At 40.5% G+C, this 26,088-nt stretch overlaps 1 protein-coding gene across 2 annotated transcripts; it reads right to left on the bottom strand.

Moving 5' to 3' along the window:
* Nucleotides 1-22,452, bottom strand: gsna (gelsolin a). 2 transcript variants are annotated; one of them, XM_069705352.1, is made up of 17 exons: nt 22,273-22,452; nt 14,728-14,928; nt 11,959-12,113; nt 11,410-11,571; nt 11,056-11,205; nt 10,889-10,978; nt 9,449-9,581; nt 8,799-9,103; nt 8,563-8,696; nt 7,345-7,435; nt 7,117-7,143; nt 4,631-4,801; nt 3,543-3,717; nt 1,782-1,903; nt 1,463-1,540; nt 1,283-1,343; nt 1-916 (listed from the first exon to the last, which is right to left on the bottom strand). In XM_069705352.1, the coding sequence occupies exons 2-17, from the start codon at nt 14,921-14,923 to the stop codon at nt 747-749; spliced, it is 2,220 nt and encodes a 739-aa protein (XP_069561453.1). In that variant the 5' UTR covers nt 14,924-14,928; nt 22,273-22,452; the 3' UTR covers nt 1-746. The 2 variants fall into 2 exon arrangements, with proteins under 2 accessions (XP_069561453.1, XP_069561461.1); XM_069705360.1 differs by lacking the exon at nt 7,117-7,143 and having other exon boundaries at nt 22,273-22,451.
* Nucleotides 22,453-26,088: the final 3,636 nt, after the last annotated feature.

The raw sequence follows: 26,088 nt of genomic DNA, 5'->3' as shown, positions 1-26,088 counted from the left end.
TTTCATTCGGGTTTTATTTGGGTTTAATTGAAGTGATAAGAAGTCTTAAGGAAACCTTAGAAAGTGTTACAGAAGATGTAACTGGTTTTTTTGAAGCAGCAAAGCGTCGGTTTCCTGGTAAAAGTTAGACACTGCGGCAGAATTCCAACTTAATGGGTGCGGCCAATTTCTTTTTAAAAATAAATATATCTAAACTAAAGGTACAGACAACAAATCTATGAAGACATCCTTCAACTGGAAAAGTTATTTTAAAACAAGCAGGTTCCCTGTAAACTAAACTAAATGATATTAAGGCAGTGTTTGTATTGCTTTTTGCAGGCTGTGTTTTCTTGGCAGTGAGTGTTCTAATATTGAAGCTCACAAAACTTTAAGAGTCCCACTGTGTCAGTGGTCACTAGTGAACAGGTTCATTATCAAACTATAAAAAGAGAAAAAGCCACTTGAATAAAAGTCATACTACAGATTATATTTAGTGCAAAACCCGACACAAAGTCTGTTAGTCTGTTAAAGCCCTGATTCTACTGTTGGTTGGTTTTATAACGGCTGTAAAGGCACCGGAAAGGGAATTAAAGGAGTTTGACAAAATGATTAAAAAAAAAAACCAACAACCTTGTTTTCAGGGTGTAGGGGCAGCTGAAAGAAGAAAAGTCTTAATAGTCAGCTCAGTGCTGACAGCGGAGCAGCGGGGTCAGAGGTCAAGGCTGACAGGGCGGGGTCGGAGCGCGGGGAGGGGGTGAGGCCTGTGTTCACAGGGCCAGTTCAGCCATAGCGCGCTCCAGGGGGTCGGTGGTCCAGTAGTCGTGGTCCCAGCCCAGGAACCAGCCGGTGAACGTGGGCGGCTCGAAGCCCTGCTTGATTTTCACGATGGGCGTCCTGCGGTCTCTGTTGGCCGGATCTGTCTCGATGTAGCGGACCGCTGAGGAACAGGAGGGAGAGTTTGGATCAGTGCGAGGCACAGAGAAAACTCAAACGGCAGAAACACAGTGTGGCTTTAAAAATGGCCTTTTTAAAAAAAATTCAGTGGGATTATTTTTCTTTATGTGAACGGTTTAAATGTGACATTAAGTGGTTTTATTTTGAAAGAGCAAACTGTTCACATGTGAAGGATAAAAATGGATTTATGAAAGACTATTATTTTCATTTTAAGAGAATTTAACATGCCAAAGGACTACTTTTGTTGTTGTTGCTGAGTGTTGAAGTGTTTTTGTTTCAGCGATCCAGTTACATGCATTAAGATCAAATGTCCATAAGTAATAATGATTTTATTTCTGTATTTCCTCACCAGATGCCATGGCTTCAGTCTTCTCCTCCTCCTGGGCCTCATTTCCGATCCAGACAAACACCTAAAAAAGGAAAAGGTTTATTTACTTTGTTGTTGTTTTTAGCAGTGACTCCGGTGTGAATTCATATGGTGCAGCTAAAGCAGTCATTACTCAGTATTTTTTTTTTTTTTTTTTTTTACCTGCTCCCAGGTGTCGAGGATCATGACGTCATCGGTGGCGAGGTCGTCCTGGGTTATCTCCCCGGGCACCTCCTCAATCTGACAGGAGGAGAAGGGTTCAGCGTGCTATATGGATGTACTGTGTAACCAAAGAGCTTTGAAGCTTTCAGAGACTGGAGCATTTACATTTCTGAGACAATGTGCTCTGTATTCAGTCTAATTTAGGAAAAAAAAAACTGTTGGTTCACCTCAAGTTACAAATTTAGCAGGAGAGTTAAGGTATTTAGTTGTTTTTTTTTTTTTAGTGCATCCGGAGAGGAAGCTCAAAGCAAACGCTTACGATGAAGTTTCCAGTCTTGTTGGAGCAGGCAAACAGTCGAGGTGGATGAGCGTCCATCTTGTCCTTCAGTCTGGTAGAAGTGCGATATTCTGTCTTTCCACCCAGAGCCTCCCAGAACTGATCTGTAGAGACGACAGAGTCAATTCAAGTTTTTGTAGTTGTGGGAAACACATCCTCACCAATAGGTCTGAAAAACAGTAGTTTGACATTTTTGGAAATACACTTATTTACTGGCTTTCAGAGTACAGAAGATCGACACTCCTTTCATGTCTTCATGGTGGTATATGAAGCCAGCAGCCAGTTATCTTAGCATAAAGACTGGAAGCAGGGGGAAGCTGCTAGTTTGGTTCTGTCCAAAGGGAACAAAAGAGCTCATCGCTGGCAATAGAGTGAATAAGTTTCTCTCCCAAATGTCAAACTATTGCTTTAAAGGGGCAGTGTGTAGGATGTATCTACATCAGGTGGTTGAGATTGCAGATTGAAACCAAATAATCATCCCTTGCCTCACGCTTCACTTCCAAGCGTTTGAGAGAATCTACAGTGGCAAAAAAAAAATCTCACAAAAAAAATACCAAAGGCCCTTTTAAGCCAGTTTATCCCTTCTGGGCTACTGTAGAAACATGGCAGACTCTGAAGAGGACCCACTCCCTGTGTACATATGAGGGGTTTATTCTAAGCTAATACAAAATATTTTCAATCACACCATATTGAAAACACACTGGACCTTTAAAGCTGCATTAATGATCATTTTGGACACTGGGGGCAGAAGGACAAATTCAAACCATCACAAATATAACTTAAAAAGTTGTTTTGCTGACTCGTTAGCACGCAGCTGCAAGTTCAATATTTTTTTTTCTCTTTTGGTCTGTAGAAACTCCTGAGAAAAAAATGTCTCTTCATATTCTCAACTGTATGTTCAACTTTGTATTTGAGTGGTTTGGTGCTGAGCAGGTCGCTAAAAACAAGCCTTAAAAGAGGGCTGGTACTGAACTTCAATGTAAAAGTGCTATTCCCCAAAACTAGGAGCTAAAAGAGGCTAAAAAGCTCCACAGAGCAGCACAGGTGGTCGTAGCTCTTCGTGGGTTTGTTACCCCGAGCATTCCCTTTCACATTACACAGGCATTTCATCCATTATTAATAAAAAATATATATATATATATATGATTAGTGCAGCTTTAAAGGTGAAAATAAAAAAAAATAAAAAATGAGGTTTTTAATTTATAATGGAGTTAGAACCACAATAGTAGGTATGTGTTCTTTTCTCAAACACAACAGCATGAATTTTGAATAGCGAAGCTTATAAACCATCAGCTTGCGCTCACAGAAATAAAATGGTGTATTTTTCGTTTGTCTTTGGCAGCCTTCAGCTGAGGCCAGTCCTCAAAAGGAGCGTGTTTATAAAAAATTGAATCTGTTATGTTTGAGCCTGAGGTGTTTTTTACATGAAATTGTTAGCAGCGAGTTTCTTCTTCTTGAGCTTTGAAAGCAAATCCCAAGATTACCGAGAACATCTAAAGGGGTGATGCAATCAAGTCTCCAATTTAAAAAAAAAAAAAAAAAAAATTATATAGATGAACACAAGCACTTATCTGAAATACAAAAAGAGAAGTATTTAGCTTCACATTAAAGCACTATTTTAACAGCAAGACCACACTTTGTAGCCGACACAGACAGAAGTCTGAGCGTGTTCACGGCTGTTAGGTTTCAGTTTGAAGAGAGAAAACGTAATTCGAGGTAACGGTGCTCGTTGTGTTTCCTCACCAGTCTCTCCTCCCTCAGGCAGCTCGGAGGCCGACACTCCCAGGATGTCACACAGCTGCTGAGCTCCCTGCTTCTCTGTGTCGCTGGCGCCTGCTCCCACCCACAGGAAGGAGTCGCCGGGGGTCGCCAGAATAAAAGCGTCATTGGCATTCAGGTTGGAAGCCACCGCATCAAGCTGCGTGAATACAGAGATGTTGGAGGTTAACGTGCAGCTCGGGCTCCTCTGGCAACACGAATACAAAGTACTGGTACAAAGTACTGTACAGAAGCAAAGTAATGAAACGCAAGTCACAGTGAAGATTTCATCAAGTTAATAACATGCATATTAAGTATACACGTCGGTGAACATGTGATCTTTCAAGCTGTCATGGTTTTACATTTTATACTGTCAACTTTGACCAATGATCATCCAAAAAAGTTGTATATTTCCTGCACTCTTAAAAAGATTGAACGATTCATTTTGTGTAACTTAATTCAGCTTTATGTGCTTTTTTCTGCTGTTTTACATAAGAGCCAGACCTCACTGTGGACCATGAATATATGCACACATATTAATAAAGCACTTGTTAAAGCTACAGAAAGGTTTTCTACTCGTGCCCCACAGCGACAGATACAATGAAAAGTCGAAAATCAAAAAGAAAATATAATTTTTAGTGCATGAATTTGATGAAATGTTGGCATATTGTCCAAAAAACAATAGATTATGACAGCACATCCATATTAACGACAAAGTTAGTCAAAGTAAGAAATCTACCAATTGACTTAAGATTAATTTGTAGAACCAAAAGCCATCTACTGGAGCCACCAGCCTTATTTCATCTTTTTCAAGGCTTCAATAGGAAACTTTGAGTAAATAAAAATCTAAAACCGGGTAAAACAACAAACATTGTGTGTTTCTAATAAACTGTGGTACAAAGGAGTAATGCATCAGCCTTAAGCTACTCAGACAACACGTTAGCAGGATCAGTTCACTTTTAGCTTTGGTCATTTCGTGGGACTCGTTCCCAATAAGAAAAGCCCAGAATATCACCAGACTTGTCCTTTAAAACGAGCTCTGGCTGTGGTGACGTTAAGAAAGTCTCTCTTACCTCCACGGCTCTGCTGTGTCCTGCAGAGTTGGAGCGCACCTGGAAGAGCCGGACCTCTGCGGGAGCCGACTGACCTCCTTCTCTGGACGTTCCTCCCTTGTACACCACCATGGGCTGTCCTCCAAACAGACACATCAGATGGGCCGGCTCCTTCCCCTGCATCACCCTAACCTGGTACACAAACACCCAAATTAAACCCTCCACAACTAATTAAGTGGTTGTTGCAATAATTCACATCACTAAACACTTCATGCATCTCGATGCTGTGAATTAGTCCAGTGTGGTGCCACAGATTCACGGCAGACACATCCTCCCTTGCTGTCTCGTGAAAAATGCATCAACAAATGTGAAAAATGTATGCTGCAATCCTGACTGCTGACACAAGATGACAGCATGGAGCTGAGCCCTGTGTTCACTGTGCCACAAGGTGGCGAGAGTCGAGATCGGTGAAATCAAGAGACAAAGTGATGAGGCCGCCTCCGTCGGAGTCATTTTGGCGTGCGGCTTTTTGTCATAAATATTTATGGTTGTTTCAGTCAGTTGTTTTCCTTAGTCAGTCAACATGATGCTAATCCTGAGCTTGCATGAGCAAATAGGAAAAGATAAATATTGAGTGTACATCACATCACAGAGAGAAATTCTTTGTATTATATGAAGTTTAACATACAAACAGACGCATTTTGTTCTGCTCTGCAGTTTGATCAAATATTTGACATTTGTCGCTGCAGCCTGTTTCTGGGTTTTATTGTTCCGTCTCTGGATCTCAGTATGTTGTTGGCTTCAATCAAAATGGGTCTCGACCACAAAGTATCAAAACCAAACACAATCGGTTAATGCTGGCAAGAACGTCTTCCTAGATATTTACTGATTACCAGCTCAATGTTGCCAATTTTAGAGTTATATTTATCTTTTAGTAAAATTCTGAAACATTTTACATTTGAACTGTTATTTTTGTTTAATGGAAAGCAGGTTCTGTAGAAAAATCGGTCTGCAATTTTTCATTGTATCACCTGGATTTCTGTTCAACAACTCAGGGATTGTGTCAGTAGTAGTGTCAAAGAAAGCATGCAGTCCACACCCAGCTTCAGCCAGGTAAATTGAGGTCTGTTTAGTCTGTCAGACTATGAATACAATAGCAACATTTGCAAGACAGCTGCTTTGTAATTGGAAAATGAGGACAGGGGAACATCTGCAAAAATAAACCTGCAGACAGACAGCTGCAGATGTCTTCACGAGTGGATGGACTCAAACACCAGCTCTGTATCCCACCAAAGTGAGTATTACAACCGTCTGTCGACCAGAGGGTAACGTGTCACTGTAAGATTTTGCCTCATCTAGGCATGAAAAGTACACGCATGTATGTCAAAGTACAATGAGTGATAAATTCAGAGTAGGGAGGAGGTCGAGGGTGGTTGTGTAAAACAAATACAGCACTTTCACCTGGGTGGATGATGCTCAAGTCTGTGAGAAAGCAAAACTTAATGTAGATTGTTTTATGTAACCTAAGTACGTTACTTGCATAATGTTATATGTTTAACTTACATTTAACATAAGTGACATAACTTATGTGACCTGCAACGTTACTTGTAAAATTACTAGTTTTAACCCAAACCAAGATCTTTTCCTAAAACTAACCACATGGTTTTTGGTGCTCAAACTTGAGGCAGCTTACTTTAAACTCATAGATGAAGCTAACCATGACAGTGACATGGTGTCCTCTGGTGGTCTAATGGGTGTATTACATCATTTCCTGTGCTACCAGGCCGTTTGCTCACTGAGTCTACACTTTGTTTCTTCTTCAACAGTCAGCTCTTGTTTCTTTAATCATGACCACGATCTTATCCTAAACTTAATCAAGAAATGTCTCTTTGCAGCGATCCCGGGTTGCAAACACACACACAGACAGAGTCATGCGAAAGCACGGGCACAACATCAGCATTAAGGTTCGACATACAAAGTGAAGACACACACGTGAGGAGAGAGGTGTGAATGAATGAATGAATGAAGACTCACATGACTATAAAGCCACTCCAACTCAGCTTTTACAGACTGAGCTTGTTTTTATCATCTCCACAGATATTTTCAGACTCATGCATGTGTGACAAACATCAGCGCTCGCTGACGAGCTGCGTCATCATAGTGTCGGATCCAGAGCAGGGTTTGGAAACAGTTCTGCTTCTTAATGTGAGCAGACAGAGTTGGTGACAGAGGAGGAGGAGGGAGCCTCCCATTAGCAGCCACACCGGAATGTCCTGTTTGTGTTTGACCGCCATGTAAATCTGATTTAACTCATTGGCACAACCATAAAGTCTGGAAAGAGCCCAAAACACGAGGATTAAAACTCTTTCAAAGTTAAAGCATTTGTATTTCTCTGGAATGAGAGACGAGCGAGAGCTTTTTGACTGTCGCCTCTTTTTGTCTTTGGCTCTGGACAAATCATTGGAATCACTTTGGGAGGCTGAGGAGCAGGAAAGGAGGAAGAATACCTGAGTGGTTATAGGAGCACCAACAACCTGAAGAGACAGAAAGGGCCAGAAACCAGGGAGGAAAGAGCAGCGGCAGGGAGAGGAAAAACAGTGAGAGGATGTACAGGTCAGATGGGATGCGACTGCGCTGAGTCAGCCAGAGGAGAGCAGAGATGTTAACAACATGAGGGATACAAATGAATAGAAGGTGATGAAACACAAAGTCAGTACAGGAACAACATGTTGTACCTGCACAGGACCACCACCGAGCTCTTCATCCAGCTGGGCGCCGAGGATCGCAGAGGCCCCGATTTCATCCTGACTGGAGTCCATCCCCTGCCTGGGACACAAGGTGAATATTTCAAATGAGATTTATTGAACAATAGATTAACTCTGTGTTTCTCCTTGAGCTCTGATTCCTTAATTTGTTCTTTTATCTTTCAGATCCTCTTTTTGATTTGTGAACTCTGCAACTATTTGTTTGCGTTAGTGTTTTGAATCCATCCTCGGTGCTCATTATAAAGTGAAATAAAGGCTGATGATTAAAAATACACTTAATCAAAGTTATCAGTTAGCACTAATTATTGAGTGGAAGCCAACTCCGTCAAAAGAAAAAATTCTCCTTCCAAATTTGGCCTTTACAACCACTGGCCCGCGGGCCGGATACGGGTCTTTTGAGTTGTTATACGGTCTGCAAGACCTGCAAATCAGGCTGGCATGTGTATCACATGACAAATACAAATAAAATGTCTGAGCTACTACACACATCAGGGAAACCCTGTGTGTGTGACAGCATGTGCTGTGATTGACTACAACAGGATTAAAACTGCCATTCACGAAGTAGAGCCTCATGTTGGGTTGGTGGGCAACAGAGAAACTCACATTAATTAAGCTAACAACTTTCAAAATGTTCAATCCCAGAGTGGCCAGTGGACTGACAGGTGTTTCTTTACCTTGGCGGCTAAAACATTTAATGAACCGTTGTCTTTATTGCGCAAATAATCCATTGCTATCTATTAACATTTTACTGTATCCCCCAGTGATTTTTCTATTTCCTATTAAAGCAGTAGTAGACTGAAAGAACTCTCTTGGATATGTCATTTCTGATGGTGCTTAATATATATGTTTTGAAGTATTTACTTCCATCTAAAAGTATACGTTTTCATTCAGTATAAAGCAGCTGCAGAACCAAATAAATGTGTATTACTGTATTGTATACAACTGTGATCATCAGAGATATCATGTGTACTCTTTGTCTTCTTGCTTTACAATATCAGAAACTATGCTCTTTGACTATTGGAAATCATGTGACAACCAATCAGGGTGAAGCTAAAGATCTCACACAGGTGAGTCACTATCTGTATTCATTCAGGCCGTTTATGTTTTGCAATAATTCTACACCCAACTTTATGATTTTTTTTTTTTTTTTTTAATTTTGCCGAATTAATGTCAAGCTCGTATTCTCACCACATGTAGATGATGTGTCCCTGCCGTCCCCCGTGGCGGTAGTTATACAGGACGATGTAGCTGTCTCCTCCATAGAACTGTCCATGTGTGGATGGATCCACCAGGGCTTTATCGGATCCTTCAATCCGCCAGATCTGTCAAGAAGGATAAGAATAGATATACAAAGCTGACACTTTTCAAAATCACACTTTTAGACATACCCAAACTGACAGGTAACAACTGAACTCGTCACTAACCTGTTTCTCTCCGCTGCCGTCATCCACCATGCCGTGCTGGGCGGCCATGGCGGAGGAGTCGTGAAGGCTGGCGGCGTCGAAAGGCACCTTCTCGATCTTGGCGATGCTGTTGGCGATGTAGGCCACGCCCAGGCCCACGGTCTGATCTTTGTCCCGCCAGTTCTTGAAGAACTGCTTGAAGAGCGGTGTCTCTCCAGACTCCGGCAGGATCTGGACCTGCGTGTGTTTGGGGTAACCCATCTTCTTGATGAACTCGTCGGCCGCCTTCATCGACGCCTTTCGCTCGTCCATGTTGGCGTCTTTGCCTGAAGAGAAAAGAAAGTGAGGATTATTAAATGAAATGAGGAAACGTTGCAGAATCTAAAACAAATATATAAATAAACACAAAAGTTGAATTTTTGTTTTTGTTTTTCTTTAATGATTTTAGTTATATTAAAAGGAAGTTGATTTCAACACAACTGTAGTTTGTACTAGATGATCAGAAAACAAAAGTTTCTGATATGTAGGTTGAATATAAAGATTTAAATATAAAGTTACAGCCAGCAGCCGGTTAGCTCAGTACAAAGACTCCACACATGAAGTCCACCACATGGCCACTGCTGAATGAACATACTGTATATTTTGAATCCCCTGCACCAGCCCGCACTGACCTTTCCAGACGAAGATCTTGCCGTCCGAGCCGTGGTCCAGAATGAAGCAGTCGCCGGACTCTAGGGCGCTCTGGGCGAACGGGTTCTCTGCTGCCACCAGAGTGATGGTCATTCCTCCGCCGGCGTTGGACACCTGCAGGAGGGAGAGGGGGGAGGGGAGGAAGAGAGAGCTGCTGTCAGTTAGAGGCTCGAGCTGCAACGGTTTGTGAAACTGGACGGCTGTTCTGCTGCGCTGCCTCGTCCTGTGGCTTCTCAAACTGTCGGTCACTTAGAAACGATCAAGAATTCAACTGTGAAGTCAACAAGGCTTCATTGAAAACTATGATATATATCTTCGTTGATGCCAACAGGAAATGTTGGAATACTACAATTACAAAAATTAAGATCATCATTTTATAATTATTGAGCTTTTCACTGAAAAATGTACCTTATTCAAATGTATGTATTTCTCTGTCTCCGCTGAACATCAGATTTTCACCTGAATTATTACCTGGATTTTGATTTTTGATCAGTGGGATTTGCAATATAACAATGTGGTATTTTGTATGTGCAGTACAAACAACAATGTTTTTTTCTGTCATTTATGTACACTTCTCTGTACTTGTATATGTTTTAAGATGGAAAAACTATATAAAAACAACAAAATGAAGCCTGGTGAATAATAAACACAATTCATAAAAACACATTCACATTTATTCATTCATTTATACATTCATTTTTATTTGAAGTGAAAACTGAATTTAATGAACCATTTATAAAAATAAGAGCGATTATAGACCAAACCAAAGCATGTGAATGTATTAAGAAATCTGAATGCAGCTCTGCCACTAAGCTTTTCCCATTTTCTTTATTGCGAGTGGCCTCTGAAAACTAAAAAAAATCTCCTGTAACCCAAAAAGCACTTTTCTAACTATAAAAGAGACATCTATAAAACTGTTCACAGGAAAACTCCAGCTGCAAACCAGGTCAGACTTTACTCTTTCTACAAGGAATTTTAAATCATGTGCATTTATTTATTTATTTTTGTGATGTCATCACAGTGCCACCGGTGAAGCGAGTTGTGGAAACACTAATACGCATGTACAGAGGGACGCACAGTGTGGAAGGAAAACTTTAAAAAAAAATCTTACTTGGTTAATGTTGGCAGGGAAAAATTTGTGTCTGGTTTCAAATGTTCTCCCCGTGGTCTTAAGGGACCGAGCCCTCTGACTTCAGTCATATTTGTGTTGGTAATTAAATCATGAAAGTCCGGTGAAGTCCGCACCCCAATATACACAGAGGACATTCATGTCCCCAAGCGGACTCTCTGGAAGTCCCCTTGACGACTGGATGAATTGTGAGTTTGTCTGCGAGAAAACTGAAGTCCAAGCATTTGGATTCAGCCTTTATTTGAGTGAGAGTGCGCCGTGTTTGAGTCTGGTGTCCAGTTCTTACCCTAACCTTATAGAGTTTAGCGCTCTTCCTGTTTGAGGCATCGGCTTTGATGTCATCAGAGGCTCCAGCAGGCAGATCTGGTTTGGGACCTAAAACCTGAGGACAGAGGCAGTGAGTTCAATTAAAAGGCTCAGTTTATGTCTCAGTTTATTCTCATAATTCACTCGTCTCACCTCTAACATCTTCTCTCTTTCCACCCCTTCATCGCAGACGTAAACACGGGCCCTCCCACTGCGCTCGTTGTCACGGATGCCCTTGGCAACCTGGGTAGCCTTCAGCTTCTCGAAGCGGTTGCTCTGGGAGCCGCACCACTGGTAAATCTCCTGCGTGGCGAGAGGAAGAGGAGCAGATTGTTGGACGGTTAACAAAGTAGAAACTTTCTCTCTGTTGCTAAATGATGCGACATTTGTACTTTCTCTCATACAGTGTGTTATTTTCTACTTCAAAATAACACCTCACAGTGCGGTAGTGACAATCAGATAATATTATGATGCAAATCTAATGATAGTCAGCTGAATATGACTCACGTCTCCCAGGTCCAGAATGAAGCAGTCTCCCTGGTTGAAGCTGTCCCAGTTGACAGGGACCTCAGTTGCCCTGACAACACGACGACCTTTGACCTGGAGCACACGCTGCATCACCACTTCATTGGTGACAACGTGTTTGAATCCTGATGCCACGCCTCCTTTCTGGGAAATGAGGGTCACATTTCAAAATAAAAGTAAGCAAAAGTAAGTAAGTGAGAAAAAAGGTAATTTTTGGTAAATATAGACACTTCATAGACAAAGAATGAAGTCATTACACACTGGATTTTTTTTAATTTACAGATACTGAGTAAGAGAGATTATGTTTTTCAGCAGTACACCAAGTATTTGGTTCCTGAAATGACGACATTTTCCATGTTACAGTCCCTGGATGAGAAAATTAAATTACAATTTTTAAAACATAACTTTACAAATTCTCAACAAACAAGCAGCAATCAAACTTTCCATCCAATATTTGGGAATTAAAAAAGAAAAAAAAAGACCCACACACTACCATTTTAATGGATGAGCAGTATAACCACGACATCTCACCATGTATTTGATTCCGGATTTGAAGTAGCCCAGAAAGGTTTTGGACTCGTGTCCCTGCACCTCTCGGTACTGGATAGGTTTCCCCCCGAGGAAGTCGTCCATCTGGACTGTAAAGATGGCCGCCGAGCCGCTCTCATCTTGGGTGCAGAAGTCACCTGCGCCAGAAGGACCACAGACGTGTTCCATATTTATTTTATCACAGCAATCATACTGTACATCCACCCAAAGAGTCACATTTTGTGTTTGACGAATTCTCCCAGCGAGGACTTCAGCGGGTCAGGAGATCGATATGTGGGAGCAGCAGGAGAACCGAGCCCAGCAGACACATTAATACTCGCAACGTTATTCTATTCCTGGTCGCACGGTAGAGTTCAGCAGCATGTGGGGGGATTACATCACATCCTGTTTATTGGTAAAAGCTGTTTCCATGATCAATCACACCAACTAAAAGCAAATGGAATCCATAAAGAAACACAGACCCGACTCAGCTTCCTAGAGGCCCACATTAGTAAGGTGACGAAAACATTATTTTTCCACCGAAGAAACATAGCCACGGTGCGGCCGTTTGTACTTTTTACTGGCTTCCCAAAGAAAACGACAGAGAGACGTGCTCTGCACTGCTGCCTGTAACACACAGGATTGACTTTAAGGTCATCTTCCTCACATACAAAGCTCTTAATGGGCTCGGACCGAGTTACATCTCTAACTCTGGTTAACTCTGAGTCTTCAAGAACACTGAGATCATCTGCTGCTGGTTTATTGGAGGTTCCCAGCAGCAGCTGAAAGAAAATTGGAGATTCAGCTTTTGTCAGTTCTTCTCCAAAACTATGGAACAATCTACCTGCAGATATCAGGGAAGCCAGCTCAGTTAATACTATAGCCTTGAACGAGCCCATCTTGAAGCTCTCTTGCACTTGCCTGCACTTGAACAACCGCACCTTTAAAATGCATGTTTCGGATTTCATATTTTATCTGTAATTTGTGTTAATTTTCTGTATTTGATCTGTTCTTATGCATCTCATTTCTTTTCGGTATTTTTAAATCTTCCTTTATATCTGTTTTTAATGTGAAACACGGCATGTAATTATCTTGCTGTAAAGCATTTTGAGCTGCATTTCTGGTATGAAAGGGAATATACAAATAAAGTCTATTATTATTATTATTAAAGAACGACTCAGTCGGAGCGTTTTCTTACCTGACAATACTCCAAATCTGATCCCTCACTTTGACTTAAAATACAGACATTGATATCAGTTCAGTTTTAAATAAAGATTTTAAAACTAGAGCAAGATTCTCCTTTATTTTCTGAGGCCTGAAAAAAAGAAGTGAATTTTGTAAAAAGTTTCAAACTTTATCTGACAGCAGAAGTTGAACTTTTCTTTGCGGATCCAGATTTGACAAAAAAAAAAAAAAAGCAGTTTGTATATGGCTGGTGCTAGATTGGATCAGCAGGAGGGATGCTCTGCCTGTGATTGGTTGTAATGTTGTGGGAGGGTTAAGGTTTGGGATCATGCAGTTGCCGGTCACAGCATTGAGGATTTTAGAGCGTGTGTCCCTCTGGCTGATCCAATATAACACCAACTTTTGCTTGTTTTGCATCTATTGTTGTTTTTCATGCTTCATAATATATATATATTAGATTCTCATAATGTAAATAGTAGTTTAATGTTTGGTTACTTCTTCTCTATTAGCCTATAAATCGGTTTGTACTTTCTTTTAATGCTACGAAGTTTTACTTTTCCTGAATGGGATCCATAATATCTTATAATGTCATAAATAGATACTACATAGGAAATACATTAAAATATCCAACAGTGTATAAAGCAGATAAATTCAGCATTTAACATTCAAATTTTCCTTGAATGTTGATGTATCAGATAACTTATTGGTGATAATACACAAATTCTGCTTAAATTTTCACACATTTATGCTGATAAAATCTTATTTTAAGTAAGTCATCATTTAAATACAGAACGTCAACTGAAAATGTAGTATTTTTGACTATGAATTGCTGCTTTTACTAAAGTATAAGATATTCATCCATCACTGACAACATTGCTGTGTGCAAAATGTTGTTACAAAATAATCTCGACAAAAACCCTTCAGAGGTTTTTAGATGACTGAAAAAAATGTCAACTATGAAATTTCACTGTATCCTTATACGTAATGTGTCAAAAGTTGCTAAAAATGACAAAGTCATCATTATTATCAAAACATCATCTGCTAAAACCAACATGCCGTTTGATGTTTAAAACCAAGCTGTTGCTTGTGGCACGCAGCGCCTTTTATCACATGATTTGCTGCTCTGAGTGGTTTCAGCCTCTGCAGTAAATACTGCAAGGCAGCAACACTGTTTTTCATCCGCTTTGCAAGTCAAAGACAGCACCGCGTCTAGGTTTTATCACATGTCCATGGATACTTGTCCAGAAGTTCACCAAAAAAAACAACAACAACAAAACAAGCAATACTCTCCTGTTGCTTTGAAAAATATTTGAATCTAATTATCACTAAGATGCTGAAATATTTTGGTGTTTTATGGATTTTTGCACACTCAAGAAGTGCTGCATGATTTAAGATAATTCAATTGTGTACACAGTTTTATTTAACAAAAGACAATAATCGCCAAGAAGTAGGAATACTGTAAAGTCACCAACAGTCTGTTGTCTCCTGTCATTAAAAATAAAAGTATTATTAAATGTATTTTCCCTTTAATTCTACATATATTTCTCTGTAATAACATTGACATCATGTCCGTGTCACTGCTCTCACCCAGCCAGAAGTGGAGGTCGTACTGCAGGTTGCCGGAGCGTTGTTTGATGGTGTTGAGGATGAGGTAGGAGTCTCCGGTGTAAAAGCCCCCGTACAGGTTCTCGGGAACAGGTACCAGGTCAAAGCTCTCCACCCTCCACACCTGGAGGCCGGGCTTCTGTCCGGCCCTCTCGAACTCTGGGTGGTGCGCTGCCATCCTGCCTGTAGGGAAATCACACACCCGAGATTCAGTACCGCTCCACGCTGCAGGCCCAAACAAAGAGGGTAGTAACAAGCGGTGGTCGGTCAAATAGATCACTGCAGAGATAAAAGCTGCAGAGCTTTTTAATAACCAGGGACTTCCTACTTGCTCTGGAAAACATAAAGCCACTACCCTCAAGAGTAAGCAGTTGTCATGGATACAAATATAAAGTTTATGGTTCTAGTTAGATATTAATACACAGCAGAGTGAGTCATTAGTGCAGGGTGCTCTGGGTGCTTCCCTTTGTGAGCAACAACAGGAAGTCCTGGTGGTTATGTCTCAGTATTCATAGCCACAACTGATAGAGATGGTAGCGGAGGAGACACTTTACAAGACAACTTTATGACTAGAAGTTATTGTTCCTCATTTTACCATAATTATTTTATATGCACACACAAATATGTGCCCACTAGGGATTGAAGATGGAGCAAATCCTCTAATTTTATTCCAGACATTAAACATCACATTACAATGATGTATAAAATTGTGATTAATAATTTGAATATTTTAGAAATTTGCCTGTGCCTGCAACGTAAGGTGACATCATCTCTGATATGGCTACAAGGGCCATGTGCTGTGATTATTGAATGCTTTTTTTTTTTTTAATTAAATGTTTTATGTTGTTGCTACAGCTTCTCTAAGACTATTGCATGGATTTTATTTTATTACAAAAATGTTGGGATGTGCAGTGGGAAGTGGCTTTTAAAAGGTTCATGACAGAGCTGTTGCCCGGACTTGAGTCAGACTTCAGACTCCCTATAAAGAAAACTGCTTTGTCCTGACTGTTAAGATCAGCAAGTTTAAAGTCTTTTAGGTAAAGGACCTAAACCATTGAATCTTGACTTAACCAATGCGTCTAACTTGTATGGGAGTTGAAGCTCTGTTAAATGCTTAATACAAATCTAAATAACTCTATCACAGTGATGCATAAATCATACTCACTCTCTGAATACGAGCATCCTTGTAGTTCCGAGAGTGACCGACACCCTCTCTACTTAAAACTTACAACTTTCTTTTTTGACAAAGCTTACCGTTAGGGCCAGCTTAGGGCCAGGTCTCCCATGATGCAGAGCTCCTCTCCTCTCTCTCTTTCACTCTTTATGCATTTATATGCTGCCACTAAATCTGATTAACTTTACATCCTCCCTCTTTAGTAGTTTTGTACTTTTCCTGCAGGTATTTATGGCTTTGGATCTACATGATTTTGACCTGTGGTTATTGGCCCCACCAAGATACCCAGTGTTTATTGTTTGTTGTCTCTGTGCGTGGGTTCTCTCCGGGTACCCCGCCTTCCTTCCACCATCCAAAAACATGCATCTGAGGTTAATTGGTGGTTCTACAAATTGCCCTTAGGTGTGAATGAGAGCGTGAATGTTCTTTGTTTCCGTCTGTCTCTATGTGTCTCTGTGATAGACTGGCGACCTGTCCAGGGTGTAGCATGTCTTTGTCCAAAAGTCCTAATGCAGCCAGAAGATAAAAACGTATTAGTCGTGATTTAGTATTGCTCTAACATAACTAGACAATGGACTCATCAGCTTTTATCTGTCCAATCACAGACGCTCATGCACACATACCACACACTTCAGGCATATCTGAGAGCATAAAAGACACATGGCGCCCAATCAAGAGTTTCAAGTAGGTGCTGCTTTGGATTACAACCCGCTGGCCTCTCAAATAGCATGTGTGGATGGTTGAGATTTTTTATGAGGGGAGTTGAGCATCCTGTTAAAATCTTTGTCATGGGGGTCTGTAAACTGTTTCCAGAGTAGTTTATGAGATTACCAAGGAGAAAGTCTGAGGACGCTGTGTGCTCTGACATGTTTAAGATGTTCATCTTTCCAAAGAATAGATCGTTTGGGTGGATAATGAGGACTTGATGTTGCTCTGACATATGAGGACTTTCAGAGTGAGCGTTACTCTTCATCTTTGCTCAACTTCTGTAAAAGACACTGGAACAAAAAAATGCTGCAGTAGCAGAAAGAAACAAAATACTTTTATTTATTTACAAATATGATGCCCTTTTTAAAATGTAGTTGACATGAAAATGAATTCAGAGCTTCTATGCTTCACTGATTATATCTGCACTGTGATTTTGCTGCTTTCGCTTAAAACATCTGCATACTTTTTCCACTTCTGGCAGCTGTTTTTGTGCTTCAACCTAAATGTTAACACAGTCAGATTACACAATTCAAACTGTGAAGCAATACTTTCATAAACTATGGAAACGATTTTGCTGCACACTCCAAACCACACTGAATCCACAACACATATTAATTGCTAGTTGGGACAGTAAACCGCAGAGAGAGTGTAAACAGTTTCTCTAAAGTGAAGCAGTATTCTCAAATCAGATCCTGACCTCTCTAAAAGGGGCTTCTGTGACCCTCATGGTGCATTTCTGTGAAATGCTTCATTTGACTAATTAATGTAAACGATGCAATAAGATACATTTAAACCGTCAGCGCTTCTTTACTGTTAATAAGCTCAAGTTTAGGTGGTAAAAAAAACAGTATAAACTGGAGGTCATACAGTGCAAATTGAATACCAGTTTTCCACAGGAATGCCACTTGGCCTTGCTGCCTTCAATTTGCATTACTAAGTGTCCACACTGGAGCAAGAATTGCCCATTCTTCTAGGCGGCTGTCTACCCACAAACATGGCAGGAATCTGCTCCTGACCCTGGAAGAGGGAAGTGGATGAGAATTCACGCAGGCAGGCCAACACATTTCGGGGTTCTTTTTTTTTCCCCCATGTGTGCTCTCCTCTTATGTAACAGCCTGGCTCATTGCAAAGTATTTTGGAGCTCTGAAACGGTTCAACATGGAAAAGTCAGTGGATAATCTTGGCAACGAACGTATTCACAGTCAAACCTTTCTAGTTTTTTTGCGACTTATTTTGCCACATTCTGGTGGCTGGCTGGTATCTTTGTGGCATACTAAGGAAAATAAACATGGGTGTCTCTCTGGGTCAGACTATGAATAACACACTTCACACTGAAACACACAGTCAAAACAGCAACATCCTGGAGTCATAGGAGGTTGTGCACCCTCTAAACTTGAGACTTCCTCTACATTAGGCTGCAGGTCAGTTCCAGTAGTCGTTGTATAGTAGCTTGATGGAATTTCCATCCTGAGTAGCTTGATGGAATTTCCATCCTGAGAAGCTCGAAGACAGCTGAAGTCAGACAGCAGCTGCAGAAGACTTACCTAAGCCTTACGACCAAAACTAGCAATGTTCAATAGCCATTTTGTGCAACCCTGAACACACAGAAGTGTTACCCTGATAACTCAATGTTTAGTCATCTGGTCTCAAAATGTCTCAAAATCTTGCTGATCACCAGATTTTCAAAAAAATATATATATATAGATTTTAGTTAGGTAGATTTTGTGTCTAATGATATCCTATATCATTATTATTGTGTTCTGGGTATTGACTGTATATAAAAGTGGACGTAGCTTCCAGATCTGAAAAATTAGGCCAATGCTGAAGTGCCTTAAGCTGCAATGCCACAGAGTGCCGCTAGAGTTGGATTCAAAAAGCCTCCAGCTCCATAGACTCCCATTCAACTTGTCTTATAACATTTTAAGTCATTAAAATGACCGCTCGCTCCCCCCCAGCTCATCCAATGGTCACTACCGCCTCCAAACCACTCTGAACTAGCAAGATGGCGCCGGCCAAATTCCAAACTCAAGGCTTCATAACAGCTGTTCACAAACCAACGGGTGACGTCCCTCTTGGGGGCTTCTTGGTTCTGGGGCATGGAAATAATAAATGTGGCAACTTTGAGTTCTGGTACAGTCAAGAGATTATATTAAAAAAAAAACATTTGGAGATTTTTATTTCCAGTTTTCCAACAGCGATGACTAAGAAAGTGTTTTTTATGTGGATTTTGTCCGGCTTACACCTAACCAAGTGTATCCCACTGGTGCATCAATGTTTACGTCAACTGTGTGTTCCTTCAAGCTATCAGAGAACAATCTGAAGTTCCGATTGGACTTCTGTTCAGGGTGTTGATTGGACACGCTGGTCTGGACTGTCAAGAGAAAATGGTTCAGGAATCTGAACACAGCAGGCACAAATCTTAGCATCAACTATTAACACTGACATAAATACAGCAAGTCCCTGAAGGTAACATATAGACCAAATTAAAACTTAAAACTGGTCATTACACAAACACTCAGTATTCCAATGTACAGAGTAACACCGTGTAAATTTCCTTCAAGTACCCACGTATATATCAGACTTAATCCCTATTATAAAGGCTCAAAAACATGCTGGATATCTAGCTTTCTCAATGTCTGAAAATAGAGTTGCATTTTCTTTTTTATCCAGAAGTTGACTTCTATCATCCAGAAGCAATTACAATCCTCTCAGAAACATTTCACTCATGAAGAATATAATTTTGGTGCAACTTCGTATTCTGAAGATGACAGTCTGCGTGGCACTAAATAAATATGACTTCCTTTGACTGTGATCTTCCCCACTGATGGAGAGAAACGTTCTGTCTGTTTCTGCACATCAGAGCTGGGTTTTTTTTTTTTCCCCACAGTGAGGTACTGTCTGTGACTTAATAAAGCAAACATCAGAGGGATACACAGCATCTGAACAAGCTTTGAAGAATCAAAGCCAATATTAAAACATGTGAGCATAGATGATTAATAATAATACAAAAAAAATAATAAAAAAAAAAAAAACAAGAGGGAAAAGGTTAGAGAACGTAGTTTAAGACACAATACGTCTTTCTTAACAAATATTCTCTTTGCAGCTGACTTATGTTCCTGTGCTGGATAAAGTGACTCGAGGAGGTAGTCTGTGTGACTCAACACACGCAGCTGCAAGCTTAAATAGAACGGGTCACATGACTATGGGACAGAGTCTCTTCACATGCATTCTGGGAAAAGGAGATGGTGTCAGCAGCCCTCCCCACATCCCCATGCCCCTGCTGAGCTGGAGGTATTCATTGAGTTTCTACTCCCTCATCTGTGAGCTCACCACCTCCAAACAAACAGGGAGGGAGTCCCTCATTCCAACCCCTTATTTTAGTCCCCTCCCCCATTTTTTTTTACCAGCCTCTCTTTTGTGTCTGAGGCCCTAGTGAAAACTCCAAACTTGATCTACTGTGCAGGACAGCAACAGTGGATTCATATAAAATGTAACTCGAGCCCTTGTGATTTGTCTGCTGGTGTCCCTCTTCAAAAAAACCTAAGTTAAAATAATGTTCTCTGTGAAATCTGAATTTCTGGGCTGGAACAGCATGTATTTGAGTTTTTCTCACACACACAGAAAAAAGAGATTCCTCCTTCAGGAAGGGGGCTTACTGATGACTCATTTTCTCCGTGCATGCCACTCTCGGCCTCTTGAGGGCCGTTGGGCTGCCCGGCTGATCGCTCAGGACTCAGCAGATAATGCTCTGCACAGACTCTGCTTCCCTTTCATCTGTTTACACAACGTAAAACAAAGAGAAGCAAAATGGCTGTTTATGACTTGCAAATAACCTACCTGATATACAGATGGTTATTAAAGGATATGTGAAGGTTATTTCAGGAACAATCGACCTGAAAACACTTCAGGGGAACAACCACAGGCGAGGTACTCTGTAACCAGTTCTCTTCCCTGAATGAATCCTATCAAACATATAAACTCGAATATTTAAAAGAGCGGGGTCATTGACATTGAAATTTAATGTAGTAAGCTGGATGTAATGTTTTTAAGATGTGATTTTACTTGTAGATATGATGTGATATACTTTATGTATCAGTATCAGACACAATGTGACCAAATGAATGTGTCTACAGAGTGTTGCTGCAACTACGAGGCCATTTGAAGACCCAGTGTGGTTTTCAGTGAGAGGTGTGGCCTTTTTTTTTCCATAACTTGAAGAAACATTCACTATGTTGAAGTCAGTGGGAAAACCCATAACTTCTCTTCAGAATTACAGTGTCAGTAAATATCTCAAACAAAGTATGGCTGTGATTGCTCACTTCACTTCTTCTGATGTGTATTTTGGTAAAGAATTTGGAAGTTAATGTCGCGTGTAGAAGATGTTAAGTTTGAGGTCTTCCGTCAGTGCCTCACCCAACAACGACACATGTAACTGTATAAAGATGACTCATATGAGCAATGTCTCATCTGCCACCCCTGCGGTTAAGGTTTATTCAAGTTTAGCTTTCATTGTTTGAAGAATCCAACTTTCCACTGTAAGTTATAGCCTTGCAATAGTAACCTCTGATTTGATGATGCACAGGCCAAAAGACATTTTTACTGAAAGTTGCATATTTGAATAAGACAACATATGATCCCCTTTGAAACAGTGACTACAGATAAAGGTGATACACTCAAACAAATGACACATAAGAAATGTAGGGGCAGAGAGCAGGGGAAGTACAGTAAATCTCCGTAACAGTCCAGTAACAGTCGACATGTTACAAATTGGGATTTTCTGGATTCAGCAGCTGACAGCATGGACATGTCCTCTTGGAAACCTTTAGTCATAAGTTTGTAAATTACAACACCAAAATGGCCTCAGAAATGCAGACCATTTTTTTGTTTCTAAATAGGGAAAATATGACATGCAAACTCACCCCCTCAGTTCAGCCCTCCTAAAAGCATGCACACAGCTGTTTGAGGCTTATAAATGTGGAGTGGGGTTTTGCACAGCTGATGCATTCAGGCATCCCATAATCACTGCAGTGAGGATGTAACACAGGCCAACAAATGTCTCTCTATAGCTCTATTTCCTCACACATTTACCTACACATCCACGACACCGTCTGACGCGCTAACCTAAGGGCTGCTGCAACAAACAGTCACAAAGAGGATCTTGTGAATAACTTCCTCAAAACACTCTTTACTATTTGGTTGTCTCTATGGCAACCAGAGATGGACCTAAATTGGGATTAGGGTATAATAAAGCATCTGAGGAGAATCCCAGATGCTCAAACAAATAACATGGCTTCCACAGCATGTTAAATATAAGCAGTTTGGTGGAAACATGGAAGTCTGAACTCCTTTTTACAGTAGGGAAGAATGTGAGGAAGTCTGTGGTACATTTTTATCAGTCATCAGGGTTTCCACTTGCTGTCCATATATGGCGTTGAGTTGAGACAAGTAAAAGCTGAGTTCAGTCCTTTTTTATTTGCGAGAAAACAGTGGACCAGACTAAACGAAGAAGACCGCCTCGCTCTCATAGTGCCTCTTTATGTCAAACCGTTGTTCCAGTCTTGAAATAACGGGCATTAAATTACCGTCCTTCAAATCGGTGCTGCAATCTTTCACTGAAGAGTGCGGGTGAATAACACAGGCCCTACCTGAAAGCTGAGGTTATGATCGTGGACGGACCGGCGTGTGGACCTGAGTGAGCCGCGGTGCGCGCTTCAGCAGGAGCAGAGAGGTGTCGAGACTGTGGAACAGCGGAACCGCTGTTTATGCTTCTGGCCCGGGACACACCCTATGACACTCCCCCCGGCCTGTCTGCCTGCCTTCCTGGTGCACCGCTCGCCGACGCTGTGTCTACAGAGAGTGTCATAAACTCTTTTCCTCCACTGTAAGGCTGTGGTGTGTTTGCACGAGCCTACTGGACTTATATTCATTTTTGGACATTAGCTGTAGAGGTTTAGCACTGACCTGTCTGTTGCATGAATTATTATATAAATTTGTATAATCGTGGTTTTAATATGCATCTGTTGTACAGTTAATCTCAGCCACGATTGAGACTTCCGGCTGCGACTCCACACTCAGGAGAGAGCCTCTTGGACAACAGTGCCCCTACCTGGTTCGAGGCTACCACTGGATGCTACCAAGGCTACTGTAATGCGAACTGTGCATAGTGCATGTATGTCATGTAAGCCAATCATTAAACACTGATTCAGCACAGATACAATAGAACCCAATGATGCATAACATGGTTTTCAGGGGGTTTCTATGTGCTCACTGAGGTTAGGAGTCCTCGTAGCTCCTTTAGATTCGAGCTGGCAAACCTTTCTTGATTTGATGGCGTGTTAAATTGACTTTATTTCAATTTTCTGTTGAGAGTAAAATCAACCTGCAACATGGTCCCACAATGTTTTACAATCACAAAACAGCTCATGAAACAGATAACAAAAAAACATGAAAAACGTCTTCCAAAATAATAGCATCCCAGACGTCTGGCATCATAGCTCAAGGGTGATCATATTTATTGAGTAAAAATAATATTAGCCTAATCTTAGAGGGTGTCTGCCTCCTGAACCCAACAAAAGCTAAAGACTCTACCTGCGACTTTTGAAAATTCTTGGAATCACTAGTTAGCCTGCACTTTGATCTTAAATTAATGTTTCTGTGTAAACAAAATGCATTCATTTGTGTTATGATTGTGTGTTAACTATTGTCTTAATGAATCATCAAATTATGACTGATGTGTAATTTAGAATTGCCTAGCTAACTGGTGCATGATATGATTGTTACACTACTTTTCAGGCCTTGAAACTCTAGATAATAATTACCAAAGTAATACAGAGACAGAAAACATGTCTTACAATGTATTGGGACTGTGAGAAGATTTAAAAGGAGATATTATCTGTAATCTATAAAAACAAAAGTACGTCTTCTTGGATACCTGCTCCTCAGGGTTCAGTGAGCATTTTTTTTTCCAGCACTTGTTGGTGGTATTAACTAAATGTTAAGGTTTTAACAAAGTATTTGCAAAAGCTAGAGAATAAGAGAACATGCATCCACCTGTTGCATCTTAATAATTAATAATTAAATACTTTTTGGAAGTCGGTGAACAGTCCCCGTGGATATTTGTGGATGTTGCACAGGCAATTTTCAAAGCATGAAATACTGAGCTCTAATGGCGCCTATGCAGGTGCATTGGTGACTGCTGCAGACTTACAGTATATACATTTGACAAAATTATGATAATGTCTTTAACCTGGAAGAAACACGTCGCCCCTGTTACTGATACTGGATCCAGTTATGGTACTACTTTGTTATAAATGGGCAATGGTACTTTTGTTTACTTATAAAATATTTTGTTTATAAATATCAGCTTTTCATTGAGTTGTCATATCGAGGTGCACGATCAGGCAGTAAACTTGTTTGACTTACAAACAATTTGACATATCTGCAGCAAGGATATGTTTTCTGGCGTTGTCCAAAGTTCCTCAACACTGAATGTCTTGATTCATTATTTATTGATTAATAGGTCTAATGTGCAATGAAGGATATGAAGGAGAGGAACAGGGTTTAAACTGTCATCAAATCTTTTCAAATTGTTGAATATTTATTTTGTCTCGCTCTGTCTTGTGGTTATAGACTTACTGACACTACTTACAATTATAGTAGTGTAATAAGTGGCATTCAAAGTAATGGTGTTGACTCAGTTTCAGTTTGCATGTTGTCTTTTTAAAATAATGTGCTAAATTTGTGCATTATTTTTAAGCTATTATGTTACAGAAAAATGAATTGACCCCAACAGTATGGTGTAAAGTTTCCTCTGATAAACCCACAAGTCTTCAAAAGTTGCTGGCCCTCTGGTGGCCAAAAGAGCAAAAAGCAGGGTATGTCTTATTCATCGTTAACAAACTGGCATGCCAGATTTGATACGGTTGACTGAGGTACAAAGGTGCCTGCCTAAAAAGGAAATATAAATGTGAAAAAAAAAGTAGATGTGAAAAACTAGTAATCAACTATAAATTGCATAATTTATAGATCTCCATTTTTTCTTTCCCTCTATGACATTAATTTTATATTCCATTCTGCTGTGATAATGAGATGGAAATGGAAGAGTAATTTATTCAAGGCTGTTTTTGTTGACTGTATCTTATTATGATGTAACAGCATGCTGCATTAGGTATTTCCGCTCTCTTTTGGGACAAGATGTTTATAACACATTTATGGAAATCACAAGTGGCTTTAAACAGATACTGTATATTGAATTTATCCCACTAATGCGTTGTCTTCCACTTTCTAAAATTAGGAGCTGTAATTCATGCACATTGAAGGGTTCCAGTCACAGATTAAAATGTCCCAACAACAAGGTCTTGTGTTTTTTGTGCCTTGGTGTTTCAGACTGGAACACAAGCTGCCCTCAGCCTGGCATGCAGGAAGTCCAGTAACCCTCAATAGACAGAGCTGCACACTCAACACTCGAAGCGTCAGTTCAACCAAATCAGACAAAAACATACAGAATTACTGTCGCTTACCTTTTTCTAACCATAGTTTTTCATTTTTCATTTTGTGATTGCTGGATTAACTGCCCTGAAATTTGATATAAAACATTCATGGTTCTGTTGGAATTTCACCAATTGATTCCACCGAGTTGTTTTGATCAGAGACACCCATAGGCAGATTCAATCAGCAAGTTGATTTATTCAGCAACTTCAGCATACATGATATCACGGAGAGCCCAACATCAACCAGAGGTCTCTCTGTTGGAGTCTGATCTGAGCACTCGATATTACATACTTTATACACAGTAGGGCGGGACTTTAGTCTCGGATGTTCCACAAGAGGAGTACCAACTCCTTCTAGAGAGTTGGTACCGTGACCTCCTGAATCTGAGTTCAGCTCGCGTGTGAGTTATCACGTACCGAAACTTACTTCGTGTTTTCATGACCTTGGGCACACAGCTGTGTGCAGTATATCTTAATGCTGAGTCGACAGGGTTACATATAGTATCATAATAGCATTTGATTAAAGACTGGATTAAACATATATATATATATAAATGGGCATAGCATAAGCATAATCTACCACAATTTAAGCATAATCTACCACAGTTCTCAGAGGATGCATGCCACAGAAATTGGTGATTGTGTGACCCTTCCTCTTGCACCATCATCAGGCTGACATTTTTGTTTTGGGTGACATTTCTTGGCAAGTAGTTCATGGTTCTCAGAGGATGAATCCCAATGCAATGATTTTGGTGACCCTAACATGTCCTTTTCCTCTAGTGCCACTATGAGATTGACAATTGTGGTTTGGAGTAATATCTGTGTAACTATGGGTTACCATGATATTTCATTCTTGATTGCTAGAAACAATATCCTGGTTACTCAGAATAATCCTCACTGGGAACACTGAATAGTAACTAAGTAACTACCAAAGATATCTGTAGTGCCGTCAAAAACAGCTGCATGTGGATT

Source organism: Brachyistius frenatus, unplaced genomic scaffold, assembly GCF_029030835.1.
Source record: "Brachyistius frenatus isolate BFR_SWC_R1_liver_20210118 unplaced genomic scaffold, ASM2903083v1 Contig_3, whole genome shotgun sequence".
NCBI classification, from domain to species: Eukaryota; Metazoa; Chordata; class Actinopteri; family Embiotocidae; genus Brachyistius; species Brachyistius frenatus.
This window is presented reverse-complemented; position numbering and strand designations above follow the sequence as displayed.